Source organism: Tetrao urogallus, assembly GCF_951394365.1.
Source record: "Tetrao urogallus genome assembly, chromosome: 4".
Taxonomy (NCBI): Eukaryota; Metazoa; Chordata; class Aves; order Galliformes; family Phasianidae; genus Tetrao; species Tetrao urogallus.
This window is the reverse complement of record NC_136817.1, coordinates 5,124,501-5,148,660: the sequence shown is the minus strand read 5'-3', so window position 1 is coordinate 5,148,660 and position 24,160 is coordinate 5,124,501. Positions and strand designations below refer to the sequence as shown.

Here is a 24,160-nt window from a genome sequence, read left to right as displayed (position 1 = left end):
TGTGCATTTAAATTGATAATAGGGTAAATGTAATTACCTGCTGTGTTTGAGAGCTGACTCCGGCTCTTGAGTAGCTATGGGGTGTAAAATAATCAAATGACAGTTATAATCAGCTTGTTTTGCATTGCCTTGATTTTTGGGAATAATCTATGATCAAGATACCAAAATCCGTAAAATTAACAACAGCAACAAAAAGATTATCATTTTCTCAATCTTTATTTTGATCTAGAATTCGTAATTTAAAATTTCAAGCAAAGTTTGGGAAGAGGGTTGTAAGAAACTGAAGTTAAAAGAATGCTCCCAGTCTGAGAACTGTTACAGGATGTGTCTGATGCCCCAAATGTGCCATGTGTACATTCCATTTTGAAAGGAAGGCAATTCACAAGAGCACAGAAAATGCCATTTTAGGTTATATTATAAACAACTGTGGCAAGTGTCAGGTGCTGAAACTGTGAGCAGTATCTTACACATAGCAGTCAAAGAAGCACTGTTGCCTTTTCCTAACGCTTCATTTTCACATCTAAATTGACTTATGAGATGGATTAGCTTAATGATGTCTATTTGACTGCTTCTAGGAAGTGGAGAAATTGTACGTCTCTCTATCATGCAGTTGTCATGTGCTTCTTTCAGTTAGTGTTACTGAGATAGAACTTTTTACTTAAATCCAGAGCTCCTTAATTAGACGTAGACCAAAATAGCCAGGCTCAAGTGCTGTCCCTTTGGTTCAATTCTGAAAGTTTTTCTGCTAAACCTAGGAAGGGTAGTTAGTGGAGACCATGTTATGATGTAATGGAAGGGAAAATTAAAGAAGTCAGTATTCCAAGTCAGATTCTTTATTCTGGCCTGCCAGCTGATGCGAGACTTAAAAGGGAAGATAGGATTTCCATACTGCTATAATGCTACGAGCTTGACATATGAGGTGGATCTTGGCTCAGGAGATCGTTTTCATCCGGTTGTCACAGGATGACATCTTTGAATATACGGGCCATAGATCATTAACGATTCTTTCTCTAGTGCCATGTTGAATTATCCAAGGGGAAAAAAAAAAAACACAGGTAGGTGCTAATGCACAAGAAAAAAAGCACAGTGTAAGTTTTAATAATCAACTTGCATATATTCTGCAGATATATTGCACCTAAATCTTTGGTGGAGAGAATCAAAGTCTTGAGATGTTTTAGGCCAATTAAAAATAAAGTGCAGCGGTGCCTTCTGTTGCTGGCCTGGTGACTTGTTTCTATCTTAGTCAAATAAAATAGGTGTTATTTAATTTACTGAAGTGTGCTGAAAGTTATGTCACCAAGAACTATAGATTGCTACGTAATTATAGCAGTTTTAAGAGATAATCATGCAATACTTCTCTCTTTCTTCCCTCAAGAGAAAGGAGGCGGAAGGAATAGGAGGAAAAAAGTGAGATAGGAGAAGCTAATTTATTGACAGGAATGTGAGATAATACAGAATAAATAAGACTTGTAAATCGAAACACCCCAAAAATAAATTACTCAGAATTGAAAATCATGGGGAGGCTCTTGGAAAATGCAGTACATTCCAGTGTATCTTCTCGGAGAGTCAGAACTTACATGAGGTTGCTGGAGAAACATAGCTCTGCAGCGCACTGTGCCTTTACACCCAAACAACCTGTTGCGTGATGTGCAATACTGACAAAACTGGGACAACAATAAAGGAAAGGCAAGCTGAACGAGAGATTTACTTTCAAGATCATTGCTGTAGAGCCTTGATGCCTCAGGTTGTAGCTTAGTCAGTTACTGGTGTTCAGTCTGAACTTCCCCTTGCACGGGTTTGTGCTGATATCGCTTGGAAATTATACCTGTTGATGAGAGAAATGTATACCCAGTTATTGTCAAACAGTTGAAAATGGAAGGGCAGACTTCTGGAAGGGACATCTCCAAGTACACATTCTCTTTGCCATCTTCTCCAGCAGCTTGATAGTGAAGGAACAGGTCTCATCCATGCAAAGCTGTGTTATCTGTTTCTTCTGCGGTCCTCAAGCCAGTCTGCTGCTTATCTCTTGCTCTCTGCTACATTTGCTCTTGTTGCTGCAGATTGTCTCTTTAGTTTTGTGTGCTTTCTCTGTCTTTGCTGTTTCTCATCAAAGAAACCATCCTTTCAGTCACCAAGGTCTGTTGCCTTTTGCAGGTAAGTGTTCACGATCTTTTGCTTTTAAAACTGAATTCAATCACATAAGCTTTCATGGCATTCTTGAAGCACCTTCTCTGTCAACACCGTTTCTTTTTCTTCACGTTTCAAAGTAGAAAAGCGAGGGGAGTGTTCCTGCATTAACTGTATACATGTCCAACATCTTGTGGTAGGGCTTACTGTACCATTGCCCACTGAATGTAGAAATAGACCTCAGAAAGGCTGTCCTGGATTCGTGACGCAGCCTTCTAGAGTAAGATGTGAGAATATCTTGCTAGGGCTGTTTCAGTTCTTTGCAGTAGATTGCAAATGACTTAATCAGCTTATAGGTACATTTCATGCATCTTTACACGCAAATATTTTTACACTCACGTAATAATTTTATTTCTCAGGACCCTAATTGGGCTGTGAGGGCTGACCTAAGTAACGAAAGCGAGTTTTATGAAGGAAAGCAAACTCTGGAGTGTATGTGTCTGTATTGTTCTACATGTTTTACTTCAAGTATAATTAATTTGAAGAGTTCTATTTAGCATGCAGGGAAAAAAAAAAAAAAAAAAAAAAAGTTGAACATTTCGCATTTTGTTTTTCAGTTTGCAGTGACCTGGAATTTAGGGAGATCGCAAACAGGTTGAGAGACTGGTTTAAGGCACTTCATGAAAGCGGAATTCAGAACAAGAAGACTAGGATTGTTCAAAGGCCTGAAAGAACCAGTAAGAGATTTCTACTTGCGTTATTTGATGCTGTCTTTGGTGTTTGCTTGCAACACTCGCCTTATCATTGTGTTTTAAAACATGTGCGTGAAGCTGTAACTTTGTGCTTTTCTAAAGTTAATTTCTTATTTGTGAAGCAGAGCTGTATGGCTTAGTTCAGATACATGTTGCTCACTTGAAACTTCAAAGCTGTTTGAGGAATGTTTCTTCGCTGATACTGAGAAAAACATAACATATATTTCCAGTTGGTTCACATAACTGCTGTATGCTCTTAACTAGGAGTAAAAGCAATGGAAAAAAATGTGAGACACTTCTATAAGCATTTATTGTATAGTAATACATGTACCTAATAATATAACTGGTGTAACCACTCAGTTAAAGTTCAGCTCAAGCACCGCGTAGAGTTCTATTTTTTGCTGAGTAATCGCTTGAGTGAAGGGATAAAATGATGATGGGTAAAAAAAAGTCAAGAGGCCAAAAGTGCAGCTAAACTGTTTAGGAGCCTTTTGTGGTTTTGGCTGGCATTGAGTTAATTTTCTTACTGGAGGCTTGTATAATGCTATGTTTTGGATTTTGTTTAAAATAGAGGTGACAGCACACCGATATTTAGATGTTGCCAAGCAGTGCTTGCACAGAGGCAAAAACATTTGTCTTCCTTGTGCTGCACTGCCAGCATGGGGCTGGGGGGTGCACAAGGAGCTGGGAAGGGACAAAACCAGCACAGCTGACATGGACTGACCAAAGGGATGTCCTGTATCACATGGTATCATGCTCAGCACTAAAAGCTGCAGTGAAAAATGAGGAGGGAGAACATGGACAACAATGGCATTTGTTTCCCCAGGAAGCTCCTGACAAGTCCTGATCACCTGTATCCAGAGTGGTTGGTTTGCTTTTGAAATCAGGTGGTCACTTAATAGTTTGTAAGGAAATATTGTGCCTCTGTGTCCCTGTAGAAACACAAATAAGAAATACTGAATGATTATTGTTCTTTTTCTGGTAATACATTTTCTGGTGCTGTTAAGAAATTCTTACATCTGTTCTTCAAGATGTAAGCTCTGGATAAGGTCTGATCAAGTCCCTCAGAAGTTGGTCTCGAAAGTCTTAGTAGGTTGAAAATATCAGGCATCTGAATTCTTAACGATGTCAGGATTAAAAAGTCCGGCCCTTTATTTTAGGGGTGTGCAACAGCTACACCTAGAAACAAATCATGCAAAGAATTTGTTGATCGTATGTAGGGACCTTATACTTGTTGCCTGAGTTAAGGACCTATACGTTTCAACAGTAACAAAGAAAAAAAAAAAAAAAACAAAAAAAACAGCTACTTGAATGCATTCATAGTACTAATTATTTCAGCAGAACCCTGGACTTGTTCACTACCATTGAGGAGTTAAAAATCTGTCATGGCACACTCTCCCTCAGGCTTTTATTCTTGTCAGTGTTCCTTCTTTGCTGAGAAACGATTCTGAATTTTAAACAGCAATTTGTGACATCCTTCCTGGATGTCTGTTTGCATTTAGGTTTTTTTTTTTTTCACCTGTTTCAGTCTCTTTTCTGGCACTTGGGACAGGATTTATTTCAAGTCTTGGGCACAGTCCTTCCGACCAAGGTAGAGAGGGTGAAAGTTGATAACGCTATTCGGAATTATTTCAGCTCTTAAAGTTCACATTGATGGTTATATTCATGGTTGCTGCTTCATAACAGCCCTAACACCGGTGCTGAAATTACTGTTCCATTACAAGCTTCAATATTCTGATACTAAGCTAAAAACATAAAGCATTTACGATGTTGTGTTTTTGCCAGGACTTACATGGTTTGTTTTTAACTGACACTTTTTTTTTTAGATTTGTATCATATTAGTTGTGCAAGCTAGAATGTTTGTAGTAATTGAATAAATTTCATTTCCAAAATCTGTTTTCTGCTCAAATGTATTCAGATAGTATGTCCTTAGAAGTATCATTATTATAAATGGTATATAAGAAGAAGATATTTTCCCTTTTCCCATTCATGGTCTGGTTAGATGACGTAAGCAGGAAAAGGGTGCTTTATCTGTACTGCACTGTCATACTCATTATGTCCTTCCTTTGTGCATAGGGAGGTAAAGAGTTGATTTTACTCATCGATTTAAAGTTAGTCTATTTCTGTATTAATTTTGTGAGATAAAACTCTGCGGAATTAATGCAGCAGATGTAAAGCATAAAAAATACCATAGTCCCATAAATATTTGTGTTAGCAGTCTGTTTCTGAGGAGTACTTGTACACCGTGTAGTGTTGGGAACTGAAAGACCAGAGGCCAGATGATAGAGAATATTCTTAGGAGTTGGTAATAATGTGGTTATTTGGTTAAAATACGCAAAAGAAGTAACAACAACAAAAAAATCTGAAAGAGAAGTGTAAATGGCTCGTCTAAAGCTGGTATGAAGAGATATTGTTACAATAAAATTGCCAAATACTCTACAAGCTCAAAGCAATATCTGACTGATATCATATAGAATAATGCAAATAAGTAACTTCAGATATCTGTGTGGAGGTCTTTAGTTCATTTTAAGTATCTGAAGTTTCTTCTTGAAGAGACGTGGTACAGTTGGCATACAGAGAAATTAAGTTTCCCTGGACCTCCTTGCTGAAGTGTATTTCAGAACTTCAGTAAATAGGCAGAACTGGTAAGCAGACTGGTAAACCACTACTACTATGGTTGTCTCCCATACAGTCATTGTGTAGTTCTAAGAGATGGAGCTTTTAGTTTTAAACATTGTTTTTGATGTCTTGAAAATACTGACTTGACTGAAAGCTTGCCTGCTTTCTGATGTTATCTTTGACAGTATCCAATATCCTCTAACTGCAGAGCCGCTGAGGCTGGTGAGCTGAATCGAAGTTGCAGTTAAGTTTCCTGGAGGGAAAAGGTTCTTTCAAGGACTTTCTGCATTGTCACATTAGCCTACTCAGAAGCTCATCTGAATTGGAATTTTAAATTAATGCATGTTCACCTAAAATCAAGAATCTAAATGAACTAAATTTGTACTGTTGGCTGGCATTTGTTTCAGTCATGTACAGGCAAGATTATTCTTGTACACAGCGAAGCAGATATAGATGGTTTTTTGTAGCATTGTTAATTTTATTCCTCCCTCCTCAGGTACCTTTTCCTTAACAATCTGTTTATTTAAAATGCGGCCTTTGCAAAACTCGTTTAATCTATGCCATCCACGTAGGAGCATGTTTACAACTATCTGCAATAGGCTTCAGCTTGAATTTTACCTTTTCCGTGTAAAATTCTCTAAAACACTTTCTGGAAAAGGAGAGACTTCAGGATTTGAACTTTCACAAATGTTTAAGGGACCTTACAACAGTGCTCTATTTCTTTTCCATCCGCATTTTGTTGTAAAACGAATCAGTACCTTTGGTACCTTCCCAGTGTCTTTAATCCTGACTCTGCTCCCACCTGTGTAATTGTAGTCATCAGGAATACGTTAAAATTTTAGGCTACAGGGAGCGCGTGCCTGATGCTACCACTTGGTGCCAGGTGAGTCTCAACTAGAGCAGCATTTTTTGTGAGCAGCAGACGTGACAAAAAGCCTTCACATCTGCTTAATTGGACAGACCAGTACAATGGGAAAGGAGTTAGAACAGAGGTGTGATGACAGAAGGACCGGCGTGATAGAAAGGTGCCATAAAGGAAGGGAAGATTGCTCACCTGTATCAGAAGGTTGTAGGTTTGCAGAGGGGAAAGCTCAGCTAAGAAGGCATCTCCAACCAGAGCACCTTCCACAGTTTGGCAGTCAGCCTGTAATGAGATCTAGGTTCGGCCAGGCTTCACCCCTTCTGGTCACCCAGCTGAATTGCCTTTGCTTGTGCTCCCAAGGCTGACCCCATCCTTTCCCCAGATACTCAATGAGTGGTTCAGGCCATGACTCAACAGTTCCCATACCTCTCTTAAGTTTAGTCCTTGCTCAGATCTGTTCTGGTAAAACTAGACTGGGAAGGAAAAGTCATTCCCAGCTTGTGCAGTGTAGACTTCAGCTCTGAGGTACTGTTAACATAAAGTTTTCTCATGGCCTATATATGATAAAAAAAAAATAAAATCACAAGTGCAGACCTTGCTATGCAGCTTGCTAGCTGAGCAAATAAAGACTGTGGTTTAGACAGTAGTTTGCTCTCAAGCATAGAGCACATTGAGTTTATTCATTTGTGTGATTTGGCAGTGCTTTTTACTGTGCTGGACTGTGAGCTGGTAGCAGAAAGAATCACGCTTTTTGCTTCCCTTGGCATATAAGCAACTTTACATAATGCACTATGTGAGCCCTGTGTATGCTGTTTTGATTTCCCCATAAACAATTACAAAAGCTATCTTCCTCAACATACACAAGGATTTATTTCTTGTGAGCATAATAACCAAGCAAATAATATTTCTACATTGAAAAGCAGATTATGATTACCGTGAGTTGAAATTCTCTCCTGAAAAATAATCAGAAATGGATCTTGTTTTTGTTGGTTTCTTTCAAAATAACATTTTGGATGCTGATGTTTAAGCCATGAGCGAGGGGTACGTTTGTCAGTAGCGTTTCCCTTGGGATTGTTTTGGCTGGGGAAAGGAGCTTATGCTGGTACTTGCCATTTTTTAAAAATCAAGTTCTTTTGCAGTATATGCATTAGATGAAATAAAGCTAAATCCTTAATACTTCTTTTGTTCACTTTTACTAGATTTACACAATGTTCAGAAATAGCTACATAAAAGCCCTCTTCATTATCATATCTGGAAATAGATTTCAAATAAGTGCTTAAAATGAGAGAGAGTTTTTCCACTAATTCAGGCATCTGAGCAGCAGTTTTGCTCTCTTCAACATGATATTCTGGAACATTAACAGGAAGAAATTACTATCCTTTTGCTATAGTAATTCTTCCCCTTTCTTCGGTTTGTTTTCTTCACAGCTGTGAAAAATGTGTAAGAGCAGCATTCCACTTGACTCGTGAAGTAAAAATATAGGTAGTCTGTGATTTGGAGCAATTTATTTCTCGTTCTGGGTCACTTAATGTTAATTTACCTTGCGTCAAACCACATCAGGTGTTCTTAAGTGCTTTGACTTCTTTTTTTTCTGAAGTCTGTCACCTTTGAGAATAAGAGGTGTATTGATTTCTCAATATTACAGTAGAGGTAGAAAATCATTGCAGAATGAAATGATCATCCCAAGTTTTCCCAGTTGCTTACTTGACATCATAGTAATCTTTTATTATGAACACCAAACTCGGGTAATGATCTTTGTGGGGTAGAACAGTTCTAGAGTAGGTGGACAGCTTGTTTTTAACTTGGTCATTTTTTATCTCTGTCAACGTGTGCCTAGTCTACTTCTAGGTACTTCAGCCTTTTTTATTTATTTCACCTAGACTAGTATTTGACGTAGACTTTAAACATTTCTCTACAACACTGCAATGCAACCTGTTGCATTTAGCAAAATGAAAGCGAAGAGATATGATTTTTCTCTATTTAAAATGCTACGTTTGTAAATACCAAAGAAAGGAAGAATTTTAAATAATAGGGTACAGCTACCTGGAGGGATTTTTTAACAAAGTAGAGGACAACGTCTCCCAGGTAATAGCGATAGGATGAGAGGTGATGGGCTCAGGTTGCACCAGGAGAGGGCACTGGAATGGGCTGCTTGGGAAGGTGGTGGAGTCACCATCCCTGGAGGTGTTGAAGAAGAGGGGAGATGTGGCACTGAGGGATGTGATTCAGCAGGTGTGGTGGGTATGGGTTGATGGTTGGAAAAGATGATCTTGGAGGTCTTTTTCAACCAGATACTAATGAATAGGTAGGTTATGACAGCTTTAATGTAAATAAACGTTATTTTTTAGGCTCTGAACTAACCTATGAAGTTTTGTTACACAGAATTATCTTGGAAAGCCAGAGGGATTTCACTACTGGACACTTTTTTAAAAAATATAAAAGCTGTATAGAAGAGAGAAAATTCTGAGGAATTGGAGTAGAGGATGAACTGAAATCGCTAGCTTATGGATAAAACCTCCCAAATACAACCTCTTGAAGTCATGTAATTTTATTCCACACCGTAACTTAGTGATGCACAAAACCTTTGAAATTTTAAGTGGCCTTTCAACGTACCTCAGACAAATTTATTTCCTTTTATGATAAAAATTGAAGTTGACTACTAGAAATGAAATAACCAGAGTGCTTGGTTGTTTTTGTTTTCCTTAAGAGTTCTTTTACTTATATAACACTTGCTCCTAGTACCCTAGAAGGCAGTATACTTAAGGGTGTACTTGAGTGAATTTATTCTTCCAGCATGGACCACATATATTGTGTACTAAACTTGAGAATGATGACTCTTTCACTAGACTGATGCTAGAAATTCCACATACTGATGTACTTTTCTGCACAGTTATCTAGTTTGACAACAACATTCAACCCTGAATACACATTTAGAATGACTTTTGTCTTCTATTCTTGCCAGCATCTTATTGAATAAAAACTCTGTCTTCTCCTCATGGTTGCTCTTTTTCTGCAACTTCTCTTACAGTCTGGTGAGCTAGCAAGAATGCCAAAATCAGAAGAATTTTATGAGCACAAGAATAATTCCTCCCTACATACAGGTACACAAAAGGCAGGATAGGAAATGGTATGTTTCATATCAGGCACTTCCTGAATCCAATGTCTTGTGGAGGATCTCTAGCTGAAAGCAGGACTAGCGGAGGACAGAGAAGTGTCTGGGAAGTGTTAAGAGGCCTTCAGGAACAGAGCCGGAGAGGTAAATAATATTATACTGAAAATTCATCCTTGGAAAAAAATGTTTTAAGGTGGAAGAACGTTCCGAAGTTCTTTTGGAACATTTGGAACACTTGTTGAATAATTTTGATGTCTTTCACAGGTGAAGGTGAATAACACGTGTACTGGGATACCCTTGGACATTTGGTCTGGTCTTGTCTGTCTCTGCTCTCCGTAGTCCACAGAAAAATTAAGTTGTTTTGTCAGAAGCTGGAGAGTAAGGAAGAGTGTCCTTTTCTTGGATGCTTCATAGTTGTTTTTACATTGTGTTAAACATATCAATGTAATCGGTACCAAAAGGATTGTGATATTTTTTTTTTCCTGTAAAGCAGAAATAACCGTGAATGCAACAAGCCAACAGGGAGCAAGATTAACTGAAGCAAAAAACATTTATTTAGAATTTTTAGGGAGAGGGAATTTGTGTTTGGGCATTTTCCTTTCTGAAATGGTTGCTCTGCCACAGTCTGGATGTTCCCACATGCATATATATCTAAAGAAATGTGAATTGATTTCTAAGTCAGGTTTCTGAATTCTCCAGTTTGACTTGTTTTAGAAGTATACAACTATTTTTCGGATTTTATTGTTTTCAGAACAACAGCTCGATTTTTAACAATAGTAGAAGCTGGGAATTCCTGTATGCTAAGTGGAACTCTCGCATCAACTTCTCTATAGCCACGGTCTCATCTCGTCTCATCTTTTCATTGCTTGGTTTTAGCTGAAAAGCTATTCAGTAGAATCTTGTATTCAGCTAAATCTTGTTGTCTGTTAGGATGTACAGTCAAGTGCTTTACCATGTTCTCCATGGCAAGACCCGTGACACATAAACAGGAAAAAATCTGTGTTAAACGCAGCTCACATCTAAGTGAGAGGCCTGTCAGTTCATGCATTTCCCTTCCATGTCCATATGCAAGTCTGCTTGTACTTCACAGCTGATAGAGTATGTGAAATCTGAGATCTGGCTGCAGGAGTAATTAATTCAACCTCTTCCTGGTGGCCTGGTTACCAGGGAGCAGTTTAAGCAAGATGTACAGGTAGATCTTACACTGGAAACAGGCTGCTCTTACTAGTCCCTTTTTGCATGCCTCCCCTGATACGTGCAGTGCATCAGATAAAGCTCGGATACCAGAACTTTCTAGGCATTGCTGAGACCGTATCAAGTTCCATTTTCATTCAGCTGAATATACGTAATGGGAAGAAACAAGTGTACTCCAGTAAGTTGCTTGGTTTTTAGTCTTTTATTAGTTTTGTGAACTTTGCGTGCCACTTCAGCTTTGCTTCCCTCTCCTGATGTGTAACATCACTAAATATGTCCAAAAAATTACTTCCCTGGAAATCGTAGGTTGTTCATTACTGCACATACTACGCGTGCTATAGGTGTAATATTTGACAAGAAGGCTCATATTTCTAACTGTTTTGAGATTGATGACAGGATTTATTTTAAGCAGATTAACTTAATGATTTTTTAAAATGAAGACAAAGTGTAATTTACACATGGAATTTCAATGGCGCACGCTGCTTGTGTACTGTATCCTCGTAGCACTGGGACAGTGTCTGTGATACAGCATGGTTTTGTGGTGGCTGAGCTCAGTACCTGCTTTATCTTTCCTGTTACCTGATTTATTTTTGTTTTTGGCTTCTAGGATTTGATACCAGCATTTTGCCAATTTGCAAAGACTCCCTCGGCTGGATGTTCAACAGGCTTGATACAAACTACGACCTGTTGTTGGACCAGTCAGAACTTGGAAGCATTTACCTTGACAAGAATGAGCCGTGTACAAGGGCGTTCTTCAATTCCTGTGACACATACAAGGATAGTTTGATATCTAACAATGAGTGGTGCTACTGCTTCCAAAGACAGCAAGGTAAAAGATGAGAACAGCCTGTATATTTGTATGACTGATCTTACCGTAGTGCTCCATCTTTTCTTTAACATAGGAAGATTATTACGGTGAACTACAAGCTTTTTAAATGCCATGCTATCAATCTGTGTACAGCTTTTTGATCTATTGGGAATACCTAAAAAAAAAGGGGGAGAAAAAGAAGCTAAATGGAAGAGTTTGATGGAAATTCAAGGATAAAGTACAAAGGAGTGGCAAAAGCTTTTACAGCAGTATTGTTTTACCTGCTGATTTCTGGTATTCACACAGAGGAAGGAGACCAAAATAAAGAATAGAATCACTCACTTTAGTTCTTTTCCTATCTGCTTTGCATATGTTATAAAATAAACATTTCACTGCTAAACTAGGGCATCTTAGTGTTTTGGCTTTTTTTTTGTAAGCCTATTACAATAACTACACTAACATCATGGATAAAGTTTTTTTTTCAGTCATTTGAACCTAAAACCAGTTGATTTTCACTGTCTGCAAGAATCTTTTTTTTTTTTTTTTAATGGCCTGATGTGATTTCTTTAAACAAATAAACACAGTGTGTAAGTATTGATTTTTACATTTGGGTGAGTCATCACGTGAGTTATATTCAAACAAGTTGTGAGGAATTATAGAGTTCACTCAGTAAATATTGGCTGAAACTGGATAGAATTGCCCATTCAATTTTCTTGCTGATATGAGGGAGATTTTTCAAAGGGATAAATAGCAACTCAGATCCAAATCTCTACAGATGTTGACTGTACAGGAGGGAAGATTGATGATGCAGTGGAAAATTTCAGAAACTGTTCAATGCTTTTGCAATTTAATATCTCTTTTTTTTATATCTTATGCTTTTAAAACTTCCATGATAAATTCCCATTAGCACTCACTACCTATGGTTTGGCTCTGATTTCTGTGGAAATAAAGATCTATCAGGCAACATTGAGCAGTTGAGTAGATTTGAGCAAAAATAAAACTGCACTTCTTTAGATGTATAGTAACTTCCTTCTTTCCTTTGGTAGTCTTACCACTAAAAAGTTAACAATCTTTCAAGCTCCTTGCTTTATTGTAGAATAATGTTAATTTCTGTAAGTAGTCAGTGCTACCAAAATTAGTCAATCAAACATTACCCAAGCAAAGTAGTTCTTAAGTAAAGAACATAGAGTGTTTTGGTTGTCTTCTAAAATAAAGCCCCAAATGAGCCTAATAAATAAACATCTTTATTCTTTGGAAGGCAACATAATTCTTCTAATTAACACTTAACACAATTGGTTTTTTCTAAAGGTGTAAGGAGAAAAAAGTGCTGAGTGCTTGTAGTCTTTTGTCATTTCTTGTCTCACACAACGTTAGAACTTGCAGTATGTGTGACTTACTGAATTATCTAATCACTATTTATTGTGTTGTAGCATCTTTTAATATGTTCAAGTTTAACTACCTTTTACCTTCCCGAGTAGAATAGAAATAAGGCCCTTCACTAGGCCTTTGCTGCAGATAGTAAGGAAGTGCGTAGGTAGAGAAATTCAGTATTTTCTTTCTGATGTTCACTATAATAAGATGAAGGCTTCAGATCATGAAGGCAACTGTCTTATTCATTGAACTTAATAGGTGTTTTCTGGGTACACTTAGTGTTTTACAGAAGTATTGATTAACCAAGTTTGAAGTGAATACGAAACTTAGTTAATTATACATATCACACTGGGGTAGAAATTGTATTTTACTATTTTTGAATTCCATAATCTTTGCTGAAGTCATCATTTGGGAAGGCCTCTTACTGTGTCATTTAATTTGTCAGTTCATGACTGTTTGGATCAGACAATTACTTGCAATTCTTTGCGCTTTCTTTTTGCTCGAGTTTTATTATGGTGAGTCAAAGTACAGTAGCCCCATTACTGCACAGTACTCACATCTAGTCAATACAAGTAATTTTTTGCAGTACTCGAATCTCATCTGTCTTGCTCTTCCTGTAAAAGCTTTCCCACTTTGGCTGCTGCTTAATTTCTTACGTAAGGCCCAGCAATGCATATTGCTTTTTTTCTTGGCCTTATCCCGCTGTAAATGCAGCTCAGCATTTCTGCAGTACTTCAGAATCTGGACTTCCTAGTGCTCTGCTGTCTTCCCACCTGTTTTGGTCCCTCTTGCCCTCTGGTTTCAACTAACATTGATGCAAGTGATTCAGAACTTTTTTTCTTTGGTCCTTGACATTAATTTAACACTTCTTTCTTAACTAAATGCTGAGGCACTTCACTGTTGGCCTCTTTACAGGTTGGTTATTTCTTCTAGTACTTTATCAGTATTACAAGTTTTTGTTTGTTTGTTTGTTTTCATTGCTCCTTGAAAATAGAGTAGGAGAGTAACCACTTTTACTGGGAGTATTAATGCTTGGAACATAGATATTTATTTACTGCAGGCCGCTGTGTGGGTCTGTTAGTCTAGCATTTATCTTGGATGTCTTTTTCCTACAGGCTCTTCTGCCTATCAGGAATAAAAAACTACTTTGTGACCTTCAAACTAGTTTGTCTTGCAGAATAGTGGTAAACGTTGTGATTTTTTTTGTTGCATCAGTCTCTTGAGTCTGCAGGGTATGAGCATAGGTGGTTTGAGAGGAAGGTATAATGTGGGCTGTATAAATGAGGTCTCCAGGAAGGTTTCTGGAAGTGCAGTATTGACCACTTCAAATCTCTATAGCTTGAGCCTCAGTTGTCCATAATCAATTATATATACTTGACTGCAATTGGAGACAAGACACAACGTGACAACTTTCATGTCAAAAACTAGGGGATCTGCAAAATATTATCTACTTGATACTTGGAAAATCTGTTTTGTAATTGAATAAGATAGAGGATCTGAAAGCTGGAGGCTCACTATTTGAGCAGCAGCTCCTTGAGGCATTACTGTTAAGTATCCTAGATATTTTTTGTCACATCTATCTATTTTCCTCCCATTGCTTTGTGAACGTACCTCTTTTTGTAAACCAAAGCTTTATCATACAAGCCCTGCACCACCTTTTGACATAGCTGAATATTGATGTCTCAAAGTCCAGCATTAACAACGTGAGATACTCTGGTGTACATCAGTACTTGGATGACTGCATAAACGTGGGTGGCCAGTAAGTGGTTCATGAATCACTCAGAACAACGCAGTGATTTTGTCAGAAAATTCCTGTCACGTTGCTGGAAATAGGTTGAGGATGGAGATGGTGAGGTCTCTTGTTTGCATTCAGGCTATCAGAAAGGCTTTTCTGATGTCAGATTCATTTCAATTTCAAAGGAAGACTCAACAATAATTTTTGTACGGAATAAATCTTCGTTGGTCATGACTCCCAAGGCTGGTTTTCTACTGAATCTGCTTTGTATTGAATTAAGTTCAGAAACCTAGAAGAAAGCTTTTCCGAAAATCACGAATTAAGTGGAAGAAAATGAAGAGGGAAACATTATCATTTGGGAAGGGTTGCAAAATTATGAGCTATGAACTACAACAAACCAGTTGAGCTTCCAGCCTGCCATTTTCTTGACAGCTCTAAGCACAAGAGTGTTTTTAATATTAATTGCTAAGAATGTTTTGCCACTTCTATCCTGAGAAGCAAATCTTAAATGTGTATCTTGAAGACTTAGCTTCTATAAAGAATTTTGTGTAAGTAGCTTCTCATGATTGCCTTGTTACCTTTTGATTAGTGGTATTCTTTTTTTTTTTCTAATTCTCCCTGATCTGTAGCTGTAATTGAAGGGGTTTTGTAGGCATAGCCTGTCACTTTTATAAAATATATAAATGCATTTCTAATTTACTTTTTTTTTTTTTCTCCATAGAACACAGTAGATGTATCTTCTTGCTAGGCTAGTTCTTCATCTGCATGTTCCCATCTTCTTTCTGATCTGTGGGACTTCTTTGTGTGAATGGCTGTAATCATTCGAGTTGAGGGCAGTCTAAAGTTGTATGTATCTTTTAGTGTATGAGATATGTAAAGAGCATTTAAAGTATAAAGCCAAGAAAAATTAACAAGTGTTTCTTAATGAGCGGTTTTTGATCTCTTGCAGTTTGTATTTGTTCTGTTAGATAAGATGTCATTAATAGTATCAAAAGCCTATTGGTGTATCCAGGCTATGCTGATGATGAGACTCTGCATTGACCATGAATTTATTTTTGATCCAGTTACTCTATGTAATTATCACTAGTGTTTGAGCATTCCCGCCAGAAAGATTTCTTTGGATATTACATTTTTGTCAGTCCTTCACCCTTTTGTGAATCCTCTGCTTCTCCCAGCTGCGTTCCGAATTCTTTCTCTCCTGACTACATGATGAGAATACTTGTTTTCCTTTGGTGGAATTCAGGAAAGGCTGCTTTGGACTTGGACCACTGAAGTGGGTTTTTTTTAGCCTACACAGTGACTGATTTCTGCTCAGAAGGTCCTTTGCTAGTGTGTCCAAAGCTAAGCTGGTCTTACTGATCTTGAAGTAACTTAGATTTGTTTTCTGTGTGCGTGGACAGAAGTTGTTTCACGAGGAAGCCTTGAGTAAATAACATGGAAAAGATACATTACAAATAACCAGAGTGTCTTCAAATGAAAAATGAACTTAATAGCATGTGAGATTCTAGTAGAGATGTTATCAGAATATAGTCTGGGAACACTTAGAGCTGAAGACACACCTGTGAGTAAACCCATGAATATTAATACTGTTTCAGAGTGAGAAATACCTTTGTGCTAGTGGTGCAATGTATGCAGTATCTGGATTCAAAATTTATTCAGCAGTGATGGATGTGTATTTGTGTCTTATTTCCTTCCCGTTCATGGAATGTACTCTGACTTTATAGAGAGCAGAAAATTAAATGATTCAGAGTTATCTCTCTGACTAATGGAAATCATATTACCTCTTCTGCCTCTTACCTGAAGTTTTGGGCACAGTTTTTAACTAGATTGCTAAACAAAGAACTTCATGCCCATTGAATTTGTCTTTAATTGTTGCAATAGAACCCCAGTCTTGCAAATTTCAGTGAAGAACATTCTTACGTAGTTAACGCCATATTTGAAGTTCAGAACTGGAACATGACTTGTAACGGAGATGAAAGGGTAAGATTGATTTCTGTATACTGATGAAGTAGGGTGTGGTAGATTTACTGTTTCGTTATAACATTTTGAAGTGGTCAGTACTGGTGACCAGATGTTCACTTACAGCTGGGTTAACTGGCAGTTGCTTTCTGCTCTAATTCGTGGCTGTGCTTAGTTTCCTAATTCCAGAGCTGTGGCAAGCTGGATTAATTCTTCTCTTTCAGAGCTGAGAATGTGACTGCTAAAGTAAGGCCTGTGTGTTTTTTAAGATCAGCAGTTAGAGAATGTAGCAAACTGTGAAAACTTAGCCATATGCTTTTCTTCCTAGTTACCATGTAATATGTTCAATCTTTCTCACGTCCTTTTAGACCCACCTTGCCAGACGGAACTCAGCAACATTCAGAAGCAGCAAGGAGGAAAGAAGCTCCTAGGTGAGCCATAGATCATTCTTTTGAAGGTTTTATTGCTTACATAAATAATCCTAGTGAAACAGCAACATAAAATCAATATTAATCCAGCAAAGATAGAGAACAGTAAATTCTAGTAACGAAATTTATGAAGTTTTTGAAAGCTATTAAACTTAGTTTTATTACCATACCTACTGAAAGATACAATGTCTGTTCTATTAACCTAATAGGAAGTATGTTTTTATGGTTATAGAGTGTCTCTGCTGATCCTTACTTGAATCCTTCTTTAAGCAATTGAAATCTTTCTTGTTAATCAGTATATATTGTATTAATATCACTAAAATGCAAGATCTTCGTTTTGCTCTTAGCCTCAGTGTGAAAGCTGCAATAAAAGGCTTGACCCAAAGTAGTCAAAACTGCATTTCTGCTAAGGATGGTTTCAAGTAACTGTGTACTTCTGAGTGTTTTGTACAGTGTTGTTTGTCCATTTTTTAACTTTATTTCAAAAAGATGTCTTTCCTTGTAAATTAAAAGCCATGACTTACACAGCCTTAGGAAAGCCAGTGCCTTACAGAATAAGTCCATGATCACGTCTCTACTTGTCACTGTTCTTGGGCTGGTTGGGCACGATTCCTTGAGTAATGGGTTGGAGGGACCCACAGGCCAACATCCTGGCAGAGGGGAAGGGAAAAAGGGGAGAAGATAGGGAGATTGGCCTAAAAAGAAAACAGCAGCAACGAGCTAAGGGAGAAAAGTAATTTACTAAATATGATAGTGGAATGTGAGATAAAATAATAGAATACAGCATAATTGGAATTTAAGCTAATAAATAAAATGAGAGTGCCCAAAATGAAAGATTTTAGATGAGACTAACCTGTTCAAAGCTGGTATCCGCTGTACTCTGTTGCTTATCAGTCACTGCTGCTTAACAGAATCTGGCAGAAGAAAGTGACCTTTTTTACATTGATCAAGGGGCATTTATGTCTGTATTTGATATTTATATATTCCAGGACAGTACATACCCTTATGTGATGAAGATGGATATTACAAACCAAGTCAGTGCCATGGAAGTGTAGGGCAGTGTTGGTGCGTTGACAGATATGGCAATGAAGTAACAGGATCGAGAACAAACGGTGTGGCGGAATGTGGTAAGTTAAGAAACTTCTGTGGACTTGATTTGGAGATGTTACGTGCTTTGATGGCCAACCAGGCTATAAAAAAAATTTCTTCACAAAGAAAAGGCATGGGATGCAACTACGTGGGTTTTGATGTAAATACAATTTGTGATTTTTATTTCTTTGTTCTTTGTAACTCCTATGACTGTGACAGTTGTTAATAGACCTCGTGTCTGTGCTTTTCATGGTGTAGGTAAACTTAGGGAAAATGAACTACCTATAACAGTATTAGACAAATACCCTGAAATGCTTGGTGGCATCTCTTTGGGTAATAAGCATGCTAGATTTTTTGTTTTGCTGGAACGAATTCCAGAAGTTTTCAGCACATTAAGTCTTCCCTTTTTCCTCTAAAAAGCTCTGCAACTTCCAGGAATTCCCATTCCACCTTTATTTCGTGTCCAAGACATCAAAAATGGCATTTAAAGCCTTGCATTTCTCCATTTCCCTTCCTTTGCAGAGGAGCGTAGCCTGAAATACTGGATAAATTAAACACATATCAGCGTTACAGCAATTGACATACCTGTTCAGGCCAATTTTCCATCTAATCCAGTTCTGGGTAGTTGTACAGTTCCAGGTTGTTAAAGATGATATGTAAGAGCTGAGAAACAAACTTTATTTTGTCACTAGTCCTTATTTTGAACTGTAAGTAGGACTTAAATCCTTTTTTCTTTTCCTGGAGCTTATTCTGTTTCTGCAAGTCCATGACATTCATCTCTATTTATTAAAATTGAGGAATTCATCCCTACTGATGTGGATTTCCTGTAAGACAAAAAAGAAAAAGATAGTGTTTATATTTTATTGTGTAATTATATTGTGTGAAAGTTTTTTTTTTTAAAGTAAGTGATTCTCCTGAAACTGAATAATTTGCATCTCTTTTGAATGCCTGTGAATATTACTTTATAAATATGGTACATATTATTCTATGAATGTATGATAGAGTTTGTGTGTCTCTTGTGTAACTCTCATGCCTTTTCAGCTATTGATTTAGAGACGTCAGGGGATTTTGCTTCTGGTGATTTCCATGACTGGACAGATGATGAAGATGATGATGATGAAATAATGAATGATGAAGATGAAATTGATGATGATGATGAAGATGAAGGAGATGATGATGTGGATGACGACGATGATCACGATGGATATATTTGATGATATTAGGAGGGTGGATGAATTGTATCTTTCTAAAATTCACAGTACGACATTTCACAAAATCCCTTTGCTCTTCAAGATCAAAAGGATTCTAACAAATGTGTATATTTTGTATGATTATTTCGAACATTGCAGCTGGAGTCATAGACTTTTTTGTTTAAATAAGAGTAATTATATTATGTGCTTTTGAGTTTTTAAATGCCTTTGCGCTGAAGAAAACACATGGGAAGCGTAGCCTGAAGAAGAAAATGTTATGTGCTACTGAACATATAAATGATATAATGTAGAAAATACACTATTAAGACCAGTTCTTTTAAAACTTCTGTGAAAAGTTATTTCCCTTACCTGGACCCTGTGCATGTCCTCTTCAGGACACTTACTGTAACTTCAGTTCTGTCAGGCACAGCAGGCTTTGCAAGTTGCCTGCTTAATACAAGAAAAACACGGTGCAGGAGAAAAATTTTGATGCACAAGTAGCATCTTACCAGCCTTTAATTAACCAAAGGTAAGGAGAAAAATTAACAGGAGGGAAAAATGAACAAAGTCCTCATTTGTGTTTGCATTTGGAGTTGTTTTTTAATAGGACTCGGCTAGGTTCTTGAAGGGATTTTTCAAAAGCAGTCTCACAGACGAGCACTAATTCTGTAAATTAAACATTTCCTTGACTTTCTTTTTTTTTTTCTTTCATGTCGAGGTTGTCTAGGCTTTAAGGTTATTTACTCAAACATTAATTCACCCTTTGTTGTTTTTCAGTATGTCTCTCTAATCAGATTACCATAAAATAGTTAACGTGGGGAAAAAATTGAGTAAAATTATATTACCTTTATATATGACTGTGTTTCAGAGTGTTGACAGTTGGCCCAACATAGTTTTTAAGAAGTGCATAATTATACCTTTTATTTTCTAAATTCAGGAAATAGTTTTGCATCTTTATCTTTATTCATGTTGTTTTCTGTTACTAGTGCAGAAACTTAGCGAAAGTATTGTAAAGGTGCCTTGCAAAAATAGAGATAGAGAGACTTGAGCATGCATACCAGTATAGGTTGTTAGGCAATAGCTGAGCACACCCAATTACCAAATTAATGCCAGTATAGGTACTGCTGCTGGAATGAAGAAAACGGAGTATTTTTTTTCCTACTGTTATGTAACTACCATGTGGATTAGATCATAATTATTGTGTAGAGTAGCACTTAAGATTTGATTGTAGAGAAAATTTCTTTAATCACTGTATTTATGTTAGCATGTTAATTAATTGTGTAGAAACTTTGGGACTCCACCATCTTCATATCACATCTATTGCTTTCTGCCCACAATAAAGTTGACTTGACCTGTATAATGTAATACTACAGGTTGTATGATTTCAAAACTGGATTACTGGTTTCCCATCAGTAATTAAAAGGAAAATCAGTTTATTATTTGAATTAATTTTTACACATTAAATACAAAATTTAATGTTTATCCTATGTGATATTGAAAAGTATACTGCATTTTATTTTTTACTGTTTCTGTATAGTTTGCAAAATAAAGACTCTTGTAACCAACTTTTTTGCCAACACAGCCCATCATTTTGAATTTTTGCATAGTTTGAAATTATGAAACAGGAAAATTCATGTTTCAGATACATTTCATCTATAAAAACATGTATTTATTTATATTAAAAAGCATTTTTTTATTTTATTTCCAGTAAATAATTTTGGATTGAGGCAAAACCCATTGTGGACTTCTATTTTTCTGTATTTTTTTTCTGAATTTTCTATAGATTTGTTATATACTTCTGTGGCGTTGTCTTCGTTATATAATTAAGAGAGACATACTTTTGTTTAAACTCAGTCATAATTTGTGGGGCATAGGTGTATTATTTTCTTAAAATAAAAATAGCTAGGGGTTTGCCAGTCAAATACAATGGGATTTTATCGGAGAACAGTTTCTTATGGATGAAATTAACTGATATATAAATTGATTTTAAATAAAGAAGCTGAAGATAAGTTGTTGTCATTATTGGCTGATGTAGCAAATCCTGTTGTTTGTTGTTTTTGTTGTCTTTTTTTTTTTTCCTGTTAGAACCAAACTTCATTAGATGGCAAAGCAAAAATCATTTCTTTAAATCCCGTGATGTGGGGAATTAAAGCATAAAAAGAAAATTCAGCGTTTATTTAGCTAATGAAATTACAGTTTGAAGGCTGAAAATGAGCTGTTGCACAAAAGAACGTGAAATAAGTTTGTGTTGTTTCTTCCCTGAAAATTCCACGTGGGAAAGGAAGAGATCAACCTGGATTTTAGTCCTTGAGTATCACAACTGCGTGTCATACAAATACAACTCGATAAACTAAATTTACTAAAGAACAATGGAGATTGGGGAGTAATTTTTAAGAATTGTTGTGGTCCAAAACTAAGGGATTAACAACAAAAATCTGAATTTTCTCATTCACGGGGAAAGCTGTACGGTTCGAGACTTCATTTGAAGGCATCTTTCCTTGCAGGGTGGAAGGTAAATGAGTCTATGCGTTAATGTTACGACGTTGATTCTGCTCTCGTGAATTGTAAGCTGCCACATTGCATCATGAAAGGAACGCATGAAATCGAGAGCAGGTATAACAGATGAAGGCGGAGGGTTAAAATATGAAATGAAAAGCTATTCAAAAGCTGCTTCCTTCTGTCGTATGCAAGTGCAGGCAGGCAGAAATAGGGAGCCCAGGATTTTTAAAACTTCATAAATGATTTTTATGGTGTCTTTTGCCGTTTCTTTTTTTCTTATGGTTGTGCACATTGTTATTTACATAGATATGCAAATATAAATATATAAATGTGGAGGATTTTCAGACGGTGATTAATCTTTCTGCTTTTCTTGGAATGTGTGAAAATATAATTCTCATCTTCATTGGAAAGGAATACTGAGTTCGATGAAATGATTACATAATCACCCAAGAGAATATTATTTTTTCAGGTCAAGCCAGAAATGTATGCTTAGTTTAGAAGCAAGGGAATTACTGTCATTAATTCACTTGTACAAAACCAGATTACTGTGCAAGACTGAGAAGGTGAACCATGACGATAGTGTGAAATTTTTTACAAGAACTGGATTTCTTTAATAATTATTTAAGAATCAAGTGCCCTGGTGGAATAATAAAATTAGAGAGTTACTTTATGTTTCATAGGAAACTAAAAACGTCTGTATTTGCAGAGTTTCTTCATTAGAATAACACATATGTTTTCTTTTATTTCCAAGTGCTGTTAAAAATTTCAGTTAGAGCTGTGGTAGCTCAAGTTCACTTGAAATACAGTAATCATTTTTACTCTTTTTCTGCCAACTTAAACATAGAATGGGCAAATAGTTCACAGTTTTGATTCAGCTGGTTTAGTGGATGCTGCGTCATTTGTTTCCAAATTTCCATTTGAATGAACAGATCTAAATAGAAGTGAAGAACAGTCTAATGGATTGGAAGAATCTTCAGCTGAAACAGTTAACAGTTTTGTCATTTCTGATATCTGAAAAGTGAGGAAAACAATTGAAAATCCCACTCTTGAAGACAGTGACCAACCTGTGTGCTGAAGTAACAGGGTAACCTTTTGTCACGAGTAGAACTCCACTCTGATTGTACTGGTTGTACAGGAGTAGATGCGGTTTGCCAAGTTGTTAGTTGAGCTAGTGAAATGGCAGTAGAAAGAAATGACTCTTTGAGGTTAAGGATCCAGAGCAAGAAGAGAAAAGGAACGTTCTCACACTAGAGGTGATCCCTCGCCTTGAAATCTTTGTTGTGTTCCAGATTGAACTGCTTCCTGAAGAGACGACTTCACTACGCCATCTGTCTGATGTCTCAGAGGTGAGTTTTACAAATGAAATGACCTATTTTTTAAAAAGTGTCCCTATTTTTAAAAAGAATCTCTATGCTTTATTAGTAGTATAAAACAGTTTTATATCTCTTCACCAGTTTCCCATATGACCGCATAGAAAATTATGATTAAAACTTCAGAGAGTGGTATCCATTTTAGTTACTGTCTGAAAGTAGGGCAAGTTAATTATTCTTTCCAAGACTGCAGAAAAGCCAACAGCACATCCTGCTATTATATTGTTCATCAGGCAAATACCAACTTAAAAGCTCTGCCTATACCCTTCAAGGCAGAGAGAGTGTGCACTGTAGGTCTTTTTATTAGCATGAGATACCCATTTTTAGGAGTACTCTCAGACACCTTTCCTATTTCGTTGTTTACCTCACCCACTTACGTAAGGACGGGTTTTGGTGAGGTTGTGTTGTCTGCTGGGCTTAGTCTGTGTGAAGTAGAGAGGACTGGGTCTCTTCCATGGGTCTGTGATTTTTCTAATGAGTTTCCAGTTGCCTGATGGGGCTGGAGGGCCAAGCTACAGTTTGCACAATTTTAAGCACTACTGAAGTAGTGTTGGACAGAACACTTTGTTGATCTTGTTTCAAAGCTAGCAGAGGTGGCTGATGTTTTCTTTCAAAACAGTCAAACAGAAATTGACTATAAAGCAGTAGCTGTAACTAAGAGCACAGTTTTACAGACGTAATGCTGAAATATTTTTCCTTCCTGGTGAATAGTAATGTGGTTATTTGGAAGTGCACTGTGATTAAGAATTAATTGCATTGAAGTATTATGTAAAACTTCTTTGGGGCTCGCTCAGTTTTACACTTACGTTTGTATTCCTTAGTGCTTCTTGGTGACAAGGAACTAAAACTGGCTTTGAGACAAAATCTGTGTTCTGCTTGTGTTGAAGTTCATCTGTTTTCTGGTGTAAATAAGAGTTCTTGATGAAGACAAAATCTATAGTTAAATATGTCACCGTGATAATTTCAAGCCAAATCTCCCAAAGCAAAAAATGACTATAAAATTAATCTTGGTTCATATGAGGCATGCTTTTTCCTTTTTTTTCCC

At 36.9% G+C, this 24,160-nt stretch overlaps 1 protein-coding gene across 4 annotated transcripts in view; it reads left to right on the top strand.

The window, feature by feature from the left end:
* SPOCK3 (SPARC (osteonectin), cwcv and kazal like domains proteoglycan 3) overlaps positions 1–19,270 on the top strand; it is a gene marked incomplete at both ends in the record, with an annotated part of 157,229 nt that extends 137,959 nt beyond the window's left edge. For 3 of the 4 annotated variants that reach the window (XM_079534488.1, XM_079534486.1, XM_079534489.1), the window contains 5 exons: positions 2,745–2,864; positions 11,274–11,495; positions 16,908–16,970; positions 17,957–18,094; positions 19,098–19,270. In XM_079534488.1, the coding sequence (XP_079390614.1) occupies positions 2,745–2,864; positions 11,274–11,495; positions 16,908–16,970; positions 17,957–18,094; positions 19,098–19,270 (716 nt within the window). The remainder of the gene's footprint in view (positions 1–2,744; positions 2,865–11,273; positions 11,496–16,907; positions 16,971–17,956; positions 18,095–19,097) is intronic. The other variant, XM_079534487.1, reaches the window with a different exon arrangement.
* Between the last annotated feature and the right edge of the window lie 4,890 nt (positions 19,271–24,160).